At 37.0% G+C, this 12,825-nt stretch overlaps 1 protein-coding gene across 2 annotated transcripts in view; it reads left to right on the top strand.

Annotated features, from left to right (window-relative positions):
* The window catches only part of LOC126088575 (calcium channel flower), a 69,298-nt gene extending 56,970 nt beyond the window's left edge, over nucleotides 1-12,328 (top strand). Inside the window, exons 6-7 of one of the 2 annotated variants that reach the window (XM_049906770.1) lie at nucleotides 1,176-1,311; nucleotides 11,514-11,652. In XM_049906770.1, coding sequence (XP_049762727.1) covers nucleotides 1,176-1,284 — 109 coding nt within the window. In that variant the 3' untranslated portion in view covers nucleotides 1,285-1,311; nucleotides 11,514-11,652. Of the gene's footprint in view, nucleotides 1-1,175; nucleotides 1,312-11,513 lie in introns of both variants that reach the window. The other variant, XM_049906769.1, reaches the window with a different exon arrangement.
* Nucleotides 12,329-12,825: the final 497 nt, after the last annotated feature.

Raw genomic sequence — 12,825 nt, 5'->3', positions numbered from 1 at the left:
ACAGTTGTGGGGGACACTTGAAGGAATTAGTCTACGTCATGTCAATCAACAATGTGCGGACACTAAAGGGTTGTGTCTTCAATGGGTACTAGCAGGTAAAACAGCAACTGAGAATTCTTCAAAGGGTGCGTCATTCCTTATACCAGAGGGCAGAGGGGTGTATTGTCATGATTGGACAGCAAGTTGAACACCACCTGTAAACACGTTTATCACAGAAAGTATGCATTTCTGGACCCATGTTTATTGGATGTTTTTCCTCAATCAGTACTACCACCTCTGAGTATTAGTCACTTTTTTGAACACCCTGTATATTGTTAATTGTTTGGTCAATGAGGAGAGAGATTTGGTTCATTTGGGAAGGAATGGGAAATAAATTCACTTTGGCTTTTCAAAATGACCTTTCTTCTCATTTGCCTTACCTGAAAGTCAAATGCTGGATTATCCCTTTGAGAAAACAATGATCTATGCACTATGTTTTCCTTGTTTCTAATTTGTCTTTATATGCTGCTGCCATCTTGTTAAATCAGGGTTGGTGGATGGGGATTTCAACCTTGCTCATCTCAAGTAGAGACCTGTACCATCGTGCATGGTCATTAACATGGAGTGATCATGCTCATCATTATGACTTCACTGTTGATTGTGATTGCTGCAAATGAGTTAGAAGATAAAGCAGTGAGCATGGAAGCTGTTTTGAGAAACAATAGTTCTTCGTTAGACATAGTCCTATTAAAAGTGGTAATATCTACCCTTGCCTTCCTCAGAGAATTGAACGGACTTATCCAGCCAATTTACATGGACTTCAAACCAAGGCGCAACTTAGAATTTTTCACATTAACAAATTGATAAGTGAAAAATAAAAATCCTGTCTGACTATTGATCAAGCCCCATATCTGTAGCTCAGTAGTTTGCACTTAACCACTAAGCCACAAAAATATGAAATATAGTGAACATTTTTCTTAGTTTTTAAAATATTCTTTGCATGCATCTCTAGCTTAACATTAAAAAATATTGTGTGTCACATGAAATAGGAAATGTAAGACAGTTTGTGTATTTAAAGTTGAGAAATAATCACAGTTCTTCTGTTTAACAAAGTTTGTATGTACACAATAACTCCAGAAGACTTGTTTTGATTTTTTGGGGATATCAACTTAATATTCATGATATTACATTGACAGAGGTTCTCGGCAAGACATGGCGGCAATGGCATCACCTCCAGCTTCAACTCCCCAAGTTGACCATAACACAACACTAATGGAAGATCCTGACATATGGCGCCCAACCTAGGCGCAATAACTCAGTTTCTTTATCACTGTAATTAACATCATTAATCTTTTTTGCATGTGCCCTGCATGTTACATTATTTTGGATCAGAAATCAAAATGCAAAAATATCTTCGTTCTTCTTAGTATTCTCACAGCTAGTAATGCATTTCCTTTACAGCTGAACACTGCATGTTGATATCCTACAAAGTTAGATAGTTCTAGAAAGTTGGTGAAATGCATAGTAGTCTTGCCAGTAAATATTATCGTAATGAATTTAGCACACTTTTGCTTTTTATTCTTTCTAGATGCTGCACTGATGCAACCAAAGAATTTTTTAGTAAATTTAGAAATTGGTATCATTTATAGTGTAAAATATTAATTTACAGATCAGTTATTAAAATGAAGTGGATTTTTTTAATATGAATTGAATAATGATGGTTCTGAGACGTATTTTGTAAGCTTCAAATGGCCATCACTGTTACATGCCATAGGCCACACTTAGTTTCCAATTTAGATACTATGCATAAGGAGTTAAGGGAGTAACAATGTGAGTTAAGAGAAAAATTGATATTCCGTTCAACTTAATTGAAGACTAGCGTGATTTTGGGGTGTGTGCAAAACTTTCCTTTTACATATTGGCAGTATTTCGTTAAAGACAGCCATAAAGCTTAAGAATTTAAAGTAAAAGTGGTTTTCCATGCATTAGCTGAGATTTCTCCCCTTCTTGGATTTGTCAAGGATGATTTGGGATGGGAAATGGATTTTATAAAAGATACATTGTCGATTTGGAATAGCTTATCAGTCGGCGCAGTCCACAATGAAGTTTTCCACTGAACACCAGTGTTTCACTTGCCTTTTGACACCCTCAGATTCTAGTATTGCCAAGTATTGTAACTCTGCTGGGCATACAAAGGAATGCAATAGAACAGTTTTCACCAAGTCAACATAATTTTTGGATTCCGATAATAGCCCAGGGCAATAGTCAAGACTGCAAGAATCATTTACTATTTACTCATAGTGAATACAGAGTGTGTGTAGCCATTATGTGTAGCAGTACATCAGACACAAAGCTTTCCTCTGTTAGAAATTGCCCAGAAGGAGCATTCCAACCATTTGATGTGTAGTGATCTATCCTTGACACACATTATAGGCATTTTTATATTATTTACATCTATGCCATAAGTCATCTTACAGCATTTGGCAGAGGGTGTTTATTATTTTACCACACTCCTGTTACATTTTTGAGATGTGCGGGATAAAAACTGAGTAGCCTCTGTGAGATTGAATATCAATAATGTTTCTGACATAGCCATGTTTTGAAATGTGTGTGGGAGGATTGTAGAATTTTAACAATAAATCTTCCCGTGATGCACAACACCTTTTCTGTAGTGTTTGTCAGTAGTCTGCTGACAAGCTTCATGGTACTCTTGTTCTTAGTAAATGAACTAAGTTAAAAGGTTGCCATTTATTGTTAACACTTGAAAAATATTTTTATTTTAAATGTGTACTGACAAATGTGTGGCGCATTATAGCAGCATACAGCAAGTGTATTCATCCAGACATGCAGTAAGTACAGCTTCTGCATGGATGCAGAAAAGTGTATAACCCCTTTTAGTGCTGTAAATTAATGCAAATGTTCAGTCATCAAAGCAAAATGACAAACAACTTTGTTACTACATGGCTGTCTGCCAAGTAGGTAACACATGGTATGAAAACATGAGAATCACCTGATGACATGACCGCTGAAACACACAGTGATGTTTAAAATAAGTGACTGAAACAATAAATAATGATTTTTGCCATCTAATCACCCTCCATGACGAACATACCATTATGAACAAAGTATTTGTCTTCTCTAAATCTCTTTTGTGATAAGTGTCAGATCGATGTAGAATGCTGAACAATTGGTCAAACAATATTAGTAGATAAGTGATCGGAGGTTTTGCTTGTACCATTATTAGCCCCTTTCTGAGCCATAGTTACTGAGCAAGGTGGCGCAGTGGTTAGCACACTGGACTCGCATTCGGGAGGACGACGGTTCAATCCTGTCTCCGGCCATCCTGATTTAGGTTTTCCGTGATGTCCCTAAATCGCTTCAGGCAAATGCCGGGATGGTTCCTTTGAAAGGGCAGGGCCTATTTCCTTCCCCATCCTTCCCTCACCCGAGCTTGCACTCCGTCTCTAATGACCTCGTTGTCAGTGGGACGTTAAACACTAATCTCCCCCCTCCCCCGAGCCATAGTTAAATTTAATGGAGAGTAATGAAAGTAATTTTTCCTTCCAGTATTGTAATTATGGACACCAATTTTAAACTAATGGATAATTTACAACAAAAAACATGTCATTTTAAAGAAAGTTTCACATTATGTACGAGGTTTGTCTGGAAAATACGTATAAAAGTTGAATAATAACTTTATTTTACAATTATTCAGGTATTACAATATGGTCTCCTTCAAAGTACTCACCCTGAGACGTGATACACTTCTGCCGACACCGTTTCCACTGTTGATAACATTGCTGAAAGTCTTCAGTTGTGATGTTCTTCAGTTGCCATGTCGTTTCCACCTTGATGGCTTCCACATCTCCCAAGTGCCGCCCCCGCAGCACCATTTTGCATTTCGGGAACATGAAGAAGTCACACGGGACTAAATCAGGGGAATAAGGCGGGTGGTCTGTCACAGTGATTGAGCTCCGGGCCAAAACCTCGCGCACAACGAGCGACGTGTGAGTGGGCGCATTGTCTTGGTGAAGGATCCACCTGCCCCCTTTTGCCAACTCTGGTCCAACTCTGGTCCAACTCGGGCCACACGAACTCTGAGACATGTCAGAACTTCAGCGTAAAAATTTCCGTTCACTCTCTGGCCGGGAGGGACAAATTCCTTGTGAACAATGCCCCTAAAATCAAAGAAAACAATCAATATTGTTTTCACATTGGACCTTGATTTTTGGCGACTTTTTTGTTCTCGGTTCTCCTGCTAGTTTCCATTCTTTGCTTTGAGATTTGAGCTCCACATCGAATTCGTAAAACCAGGACTCCTCTCCAGTGATGACTCGGTTGAGAAAGTCCCCTCATTCCTCTGCTTCCAACCAATCCTCACAGCACTCAACCCTCTTTGCTTTCTGTTCTGGCGTCAAGAGCTTCGGTACAATTTTCGCACACAAATTCTTCATTTCAAGTTTTTGTGTCAGGATTTCATGAAAGATTGTTTAGGGAATTGACAGCTCATCAGCAATTATTCTGACTGTCAATCTACGGTCTTTAAGAACATAAGCCCGAATTTGTTCAACATTTGCATTGGAACTCGATATCGACGGCATCCTGGGCGAGGGTCATCGTTCACTTCTTCTCGGCCATCCCGGAATCTTTTTAACCACTTTTTCACAGTTGGTTCCTTCAGAGAATTGTCTCCGTAAACCTCTTTCAAACACACAAAAATCTCACAGCCATTCTTGCCTAGCTTTGCAAGAAACTTGATGTTGACACGCTGTTCCTCAGAGCTCCATGTCGACGGCAGGTGAAAAAGGGTAACTGTCAACAAGGTGCCGCACGCTCCCACCTTCACCCAGAGTGCTCTGACTCGAACAGAGCGTTGATGGGATTGATTACAGCAGTAGTCCCACCTGGCGGTGACTGCAACTTGTAACATAAAGACATTATTCAACTTTTATACTTATTTTCCGGACAAACCTCGTAACTTGCTAAGTCAGTGTATAATAGATTGTCAAGGAAGAGCACTGTTTATTATTCATTATGATTGAGTTGTATAAGCTGTTTCTTGAAGACTCAACCCAGACATATAATTCAGAGGGACTTTATTGAACGAAAACGCACCCGAATAGCCGACTGTGTTAAAGCTCCCACCTCTGGGACACAGGAAGGCATGTAGGCCTCAGATCAAATTCACCTTGCAGATTAACACTGGGTCAGAGGAGGCAGCCAGCCTGGACATGGTTTTAGGCTGTCTTCTATATTCACAAAGATAGTCAGGGCTGGTTGTCATGTCCCACCCCAGATGCACATTGTGCATGCACTTTGAAAAATGATGTAACATTTAACCATGCAATTACACTAGATTCAGACAGAAGGGGTACATGGATTTCTCCTCATGGGGAGATGGCAGTTGCTTTAAAATGAGCTGGTGAGTAGTGATTCAATTGTAATAATAGTAGCTTATATTCAGATGTGGTTGGTTCTATGCAGAATTGGAAAAGTACCATCCTAGTCCACATCTAACATTGGCTGAATAAAGGACATTGGAAAGAAAGAATTATCAAATGAAAATATGGAAAACACACTGACTGTTGAACTTTGCTACTCACAAAATTCTGTAGTATGTTTTGTTCTTATAAATAATCTCCTCACTTTTCAGCAGTTATTGTTCTGCAATTCTAACTTGCAATTTGTGGTATAGTAATGTAACTTTTGTCTGGAATGGCGTCAGCAGCTCTTCCATCTAACACCTGTTGTGTGACAAAGATATGAATACCATTCTGGAGACAGTTTCAGCATCAGTTCTCTGTAAATGTGTGGTGTACTGTAGTATGAGCAAAAACAGATTAAATATATCTTTTGCCTTCTTAAATCATCTATGCTAAATGAAAAGCCTCTAGTGTGGAAAGAGTTCAGCATAGAAACATGCCTTGGACCAGAGCGCATAAAACAGAAATCGCCAAGGATTTAAACACCAGCCTTGAAAGCTTGCATTCCTTTGCCTACAGGACTAAGCAGGCTCTTTAAACGTAACCAAGTTCCTGCAGTTTACATCTCTCAGGTAACACAGTGTAAATGTAACACCACTGACTACCCAACTGGCTGCTTCAATTCTCCTTATTGGCCTCCACTGTTATTAGACCTCACCTCATTAGATTTTTGCCTGTAGAGATGGATAAAAAGAAGCTCTCTGAGAAGAAATAAACAAGAAGTGAATTTGCTGGTTGCATTATGAATTGTACTACCATTTCAAAGTATGGATAGATTTTTAGTGAAGTGGTACATGTATTTTGGAGAATGCCAAAAAGTGTATTGACATCTATTGTGTTTTTTGCATCACAGCTCGATCCATTGGAGATCTGAGGTTTCCAACTAAAAATATCCTCTCACTGGCTCTTGAAATATTATTTTCAACCTGGTTTTTTGCTACAGTTTACTGATCACCATCTTGAAACTTTGAACTTTTCCTAAATGAATTGGAGTTATTGCTAAATAAAGTAAACAAAATGGATTGAGAGTTGATAATCTGAGGCAACTTCACATATAGTGGAAAACAGAGGTCCTTTTGAACCGTGCAACATCCTATAATTTAATGGCTGAAGTAAAAGCTGCTACACGCGTAACAGTAGCTTGCGAAACAGCTTTAGATCAATTTCTACTCAAGAAAAGTTTACACAACACTTCACCAAAAATTTTCAGTGCAGGTTTTAGTGACCATCTTGCTCAAATATTAAGCTTAAAAATGAAAGGCAATATTATTAACATGTCTTAAAGAACCACAAGTAGAAGGTATAATAAGGATAATGTAAACTGCAACAGCTTATTACAGTGAGAAAAATGGTCACAAGTTTACAAAATTAATGGTATCAAAGAAAAATTCAGCTCTTTCATAGATACATTAAGCCATTTCTTTCAAATTGCCTTCCCACTGAGAATTGTAATCATAAGGGTGAATTCTAGAGCAAACAGCTGGATCACAAGGGGAATAAGGGTTCCATGCTGTAAGATAAGACTACTTTGTAATATGTGCAAACCAAAAATTCCTCATTTGAAATACACATATACTATAAAAAGTACTCAAGAATTCTAAGAAAAGTAGTGAGAGGAGCAAAAAAATGCATAATGACAAATACATTTACAATTCAGCTAATAAACAGAAGGCTGTTGTTGTGTTATAAAAAAGAATCTAGTGAACACAAGCCATCCTGCAAAAATATAACACTGTCACAAAAAGTATAAGAGTGACAAACCCCTTAAAAATAGCAAACACTTTTAACAGTTTTTTTAACAGGTGTTGCTGATAATATGATACTGTCAAACTTGCATAAGAGCACCCAAGCCAATGAATACTAAATAAGTGCTTGTAGAGGATCAATGTACATAAGTTGTGTCTCACAAGATGTAGTAGTTAATGCAATAAAAGAACCAAAAAATTCCACCTTTTCAGGCACTGATGGTGTCCCTGCAACAGTCTTAAAGAGGAGTGCATCAAGTCTAATTGAAATACTTACACATTTACGTGACTGCTTACTTCGCTTCAGGCAGTCACTTTCCCTGCTGTATTGAAAAGTCATTCCAGTACATAAAAAGGTGGAAAAGATAATATAAATAACTACAGACTCATCACAATTTCTTCCTGCATTTCAAAAGTATTATAAAATGTTATGTATGACAAACTTATGAAATTTATAAATAAAAACAATATCCTATGCAATGAACAACATGGATTCAGAAATAAGAAGTCGATGACAACTGCTATTTATGAGTGCATAAATTCCATATTAAGCCTAATGGAAAAGAAACAGGACTCAATCAGGGTATTCATTGACCATGTCAAAAGCTTTTGACATGGTGGACCATAAGATTCTGCTGTCAGAGCTTGGAAAATGTTATTTGAGGTCTGTCCAAAATGGGATCAGTTCCTTCCTGAGCAATCATAATCAGGCAGTGTGCATCACACAAATATCCATCTAAACACTGTATCTGAAAACTTATCAGCCCATAAACAAATTACTTGGCAGCTGGGCACAGAATAATAAGTCCACAATGCTCCAAACAAGGACATGTTTATCCCACTGGCCTTTATCAACGATGAACTAGTTAGTAACAGTATTGAAACCAAATTCCTTGGACTTAAGCTGCACAGTAATGTAAAGTGGAATAAGCACATTGAATACCTTAATGCAGAACTGAGCAAGACATGTTATCTTCTTTGCTCACTAAAATGTGCTGTAGTCAGAAAACAGTAATGAATGCATATCATGGCTACTTCCATTTTTGTCCTAAATATGGAGTCACTTTCTGGAGGAACTCTAAAATGGCTGATAGCACTTTCAAACTAAAAAAAAAAAAGGGCTGCTTGGATGCAAACCTAGAGACTCTTGCAAACCTCTGTTTAAGATATCTGGTATTCCTCCATTACCGTGTGTACATTATGGGAATCCTTATATTCTTTAAAATAAGTGTAATTGGTAAGGACTGGAGATACATAAAAACTGATATACATTATCAATTTACCAGACAAAACAAAAATTTACATATAACCCAAATCAACACATCTCTGCCAAAAAGGTGCTTTCCGCATGGTAGTTAAAGTTTAAACTTCCTGAAAACATAAAAGCTATTACTGAGGTTAGATCCTTTGGAAAATCATTTGTGAAGTCATGTTTATGGCATCACTGCTTTTACTCCATCGAAGAGTATTTAAATTTATGAAGTAAGTTTTGTAAAGTGTTTTATTGTAATCATAAGAACCCCTAGAAATCAGTTTCAGAAGTGTACTTATAACTTGAGTTGTCCAATGTCTTAATGCAAAAGATACTTTTGTAGACAACAGGATCAATAAATACAATGCAATACTGTTATTAGTGAAAGACCTTACCTTAAGGCAAGTGAAATGGTAGAAAAATTTAGTTTTTATCTCCTTAGTGCAACGATACTGTTTTTGCTGCTCTGTCCTATTCTGTTGAAGGTTTAGCAGCTAAGAGACCAAAAATACATGGACACACAAGATATTTAAGTGTACACAGCTGAGAAAATTTTGAAGTGTGTACCTACACTAATGTTCAAATGTTGAAGTCATAATAAGGGAAAAGTGGAAACAAGGGAAAGGGGGAGGGGGGGGGGGCGGGGGAGCTGAATTGTCTCTATAAAGGATAATGATTTTTCTCATCATCTGGAGTTTTGGTGGCCATATAGGAAAGAAACACTCTCTGCTTCCAAAAACATGTGACACAAATATAATGAAAAGCAGTTTGTTAGTCCCATAACATTAGTTTTGATTGCACTCTTTTATCATTTTGGTGATATCAACATTATAATACCACAGAATCCATTCAAATGCTTTCTTGCAGGGCATGATTCTTGAATATATTAAAGCAGCAAGGCCATATAAAATTTTCAGCAGCTTAGATGTGCGCTAGAATATTATTTATAAGCTTAAAAGATGGTTCCAGGCAGAAAAAATCTTTGTCCTAATCTAGTAGAAAGACAATAAAGGGCAGCCACTCAAGAAAAATGTCAATATCTGGTCTTAACTGCACAATATTTTCCTATAATACTTCGAAGAAACTTGTTTTGAAAGCTTACAGGTGCCTCAAGTGTTCCAGTTTGTTGACAAACACTGTAGTGGTCCGCATGTCATATGAAAAGCAGTGTTTGTCCCATTCATGGCAGTGTGGAGACAAGCTCATTTCTTGTGTAATCAGCAACATTAATACAATACCATGAATGAAGGGAGATGCATGTACCCTTCATAGACAATTCCTGTTGTGGTTTACAGAATGATTTTTAGTGCACATTTGTGTGGAAGATGACTTGTAGGTAGAAAAATTGCAAAAAGGTGGGGTGACATTAGGTGGGCATACAAAGCCTAAAATTCTTTGCTAGTGCATGGAGCAATACTGTTAATGTTCAGAAATACCAAAATTATATCCAGCAACCACGTGTGACGTCTCAAACCCAAATAAATCTTTCTTTCTTATTACTAGGAAAGTTCAATTGTTTTTAAGTGGGAAGTCTTAAAAGAGTCATAGTGATTGAAGTGGTTTCATTTCCCATGCTGTTAGTAACCCCCCTATTAGCAAGTTTGTCTTGGGAAGCTTTTCTGCTCGCAAGGAAAGGAGTTGAAACATCTTGAAAAATCAAAACTATGTGGGAGACACACACACACTTGATCTTGTCCTTACTGCTTTTAGTCGGGATTGTCTTTCCCCATTATAGTATGACTATATATTTATAGTTATTCTTATGGCTTCAGTGTACTCTAACCTGAATCACATTTCCCACCCTATGCAGTGATCCCAGGGAGGAATCTTATGACAAAGCTACCCTCCATTGAATTTTTTGAAACGTTTCTCAAATGAGTCTTTCATACGGCAGCAGTGTGAACACTGGAATGAAACTTCTTTACAGATAACAATTACGTTTCATACCATGATTTTAATCTTAAACAGGAATAAACCAATCTCTACTGTATCCTTTTTCTCAGTAGAGTTAGTGAAAGATTAGCAGTAGAGTATATGTGTGGTTTAAGTAGTAGAAGAAGAGAGGTCGTAGCAAATCAAAGATGTGAGATGGGGCCTGACAGTTTGGTCACTAAAGGTAAATCTTATGTCTGCAGATGATTGGACTGATTTATTTTCATGTACCACATTGTGCAAAATTGTTCAGGTTTTCACAGCCTTGTTGGCTTCTGTCTCAGGATTTTCAGCTGACATTAAACAAGTTTCCTGATGTTTCGGCAGCACAAGTGGGTGTCATCAGTAAAGCTTCACCCTCTATTGCTGGGTGGATCTTTGACTACACCAGCCACTCACATTATTGGAACATAAGGAAAATCGTTAAACAGATGTCAGCGGAAGATTCCAAAATATAAACAAACGGGCAATATGTCATATTGTACTTTCCTTGCTGTATACTTTCTGAAACGAATGTTGCCAAATTTCAAATTGTCTGTAAATAACTAATGCACTATTTTACCAGCACATCAAAATGGTGCACTCCTGGGATTAATGCGGATATTTCAACATCTTAGAATCTCTTTACATAGCTAGCAAGAGAAATATTGTTTGACTGTGAGGAAGTCCTTTGCATGTGTGTATCACTGACAACTGAACTTGTAAATGATAAACCTATTCCTAATACTGCTGTTCTCTTTGCTTTACTGTCCTTTTTTTCATTTCAGTTAAATTGAATCAATCAGTTATAGAATGTTATATTTTTGGGTGATTGTAATTTTTGTCACAATGCATGGCTACAGCTAAGTGAGTGCACTTTCTGCTTACAGAAGAATATAAGGGTAATTTCTGATTTACTGCCTTGGAAAAAACATGTATTAAAACGTTAATCAGCTCTACTCAGGTAAACTGTTGAGTCAGTTGCTTGGATCAATCATTTTTAGCAGTATGCTGATCTCTGTATTATCAGCGACGTAGTGCTTCTTTTTGAAGGGTTTTTGCTTTGAAAATATAAAATGTTCTGAAATATTTTCGGTGCAGTTATGAAAAGGATCTCAAATGCCCTCTGAAAATTTTTTTCAGGGCAACGGCAGAGGAGATGCGTAGTAATGCTGCCCAGCCAGACGGACTTCCAACGGGAACCCATTCCAACCTTGTTGATCATGCTCAGCCAACAGCTGTCAGCGATCCCCCGAAATCCTCATTAGTTGGCGTAGTATGACATATTGGTTCACTATTACCAATTCTTTTGCTGTGGAAACTACCTGTGTAAACTGAAAACATTGGTGACTGTCATTTATGTGATTGTGCTGACTTAGTCAATTTACAGTGTTACGCCATTTTGGTCCCCTCAATGTACCAAAAATCATTTTAGTCATTTATGTGCTTTTGCATTTATTAGAATATTGTTTATAGCTAAAACTCGGTAGATCAGTGATAAAGAAAGACTATGTTGCATTTGTTAAGATTTAGGCAAAATCTGGACTAAGAAATCTTGATCACATTGTGTTTTGTTTGTGCTCTTCTTGTATACATTGTCACTGTGATAATTTTTGGACTTGTGTATGTGTATTGTTGAATATTATAGAATTATTACATTTAGAAATGTTGTAATATTTCAGTGTGGTAGGGTTTTGAGTGTGATCAACAAGTGACCAGCGTAGTAAATAAACAAATGTTCTTAAGTTATACTCTTTTTAATCTTAGACTGAGAATTGTCGCTGCACTTCATGCAGTGTTATCCACCAGATAAACCGAAATTAGGGTAAGTATTTATTTGCAATGGGAATGCTCATGTCCTCATTTTTTTTTAAAAAAAAAAAGGGTAAAATAAAATAAAAAGGGCAAGATTTCATTCCAATAGGACTTCCTTTAACTGTTATTATATGATTAAGTGCTATGTTTTGTATTAATTAATATTTAGTGTGAATGTCATTTTTGTATTCATTTGTTTTTGTCTCTGACACACTTTTTTCCTTTGTAAGACTGATGGACTACATGTTTTAATGATTATGTGCATTCGTGATTGCATTTTTGTTATTTTACTTTTAACAAACGTGTCATTTGGTGTACCCGCTCTTTGTAGAAGGTATCATTGTAAATCAGTAATCATAGTTGAAAAGGGTTAAGATACATAATCCATTCGCATTGAGTAACAAATATGGGAGCGATTTGGATATGCTGATGTTATGCAATTATGGGTGTAGATAATTAGGCAGTGTGTATGTACCAGAATGTAATGTAAATAACTGTATGGCAGCTCCTGAGTTCTTCTTGGTTGTGTAAGTAATGTAAGAAAAAGTTTGATCAGAAGAGAATAAGAATATAAATAAATTCAGGAAACGATGGTTTTGTTGTAAAATTTTAATTTAGGAATGTTATTTATACTGTAATA

The sequence above is a fragment of the Schistocerca cancellata genome, chromosome 6 (assembly GCF_023864275.1).
Source record: "Schistocerca cancellata isolate TAMUIC-IGC-003103 chromosome 6, iqSchCanc2.1, whole genome shotgun sequence".
NCBI lineage: Eukaryota > Metazoa > Arthropoda > Insecta > Orthoptera > Acrididae > Schistocerca > Schistocerca cancellata.
The sequence above is the reverse complement of the archived record's forward strand: the minus strand, read 5'-3'. Positions and strand labels throughout refer to the sequence as shown.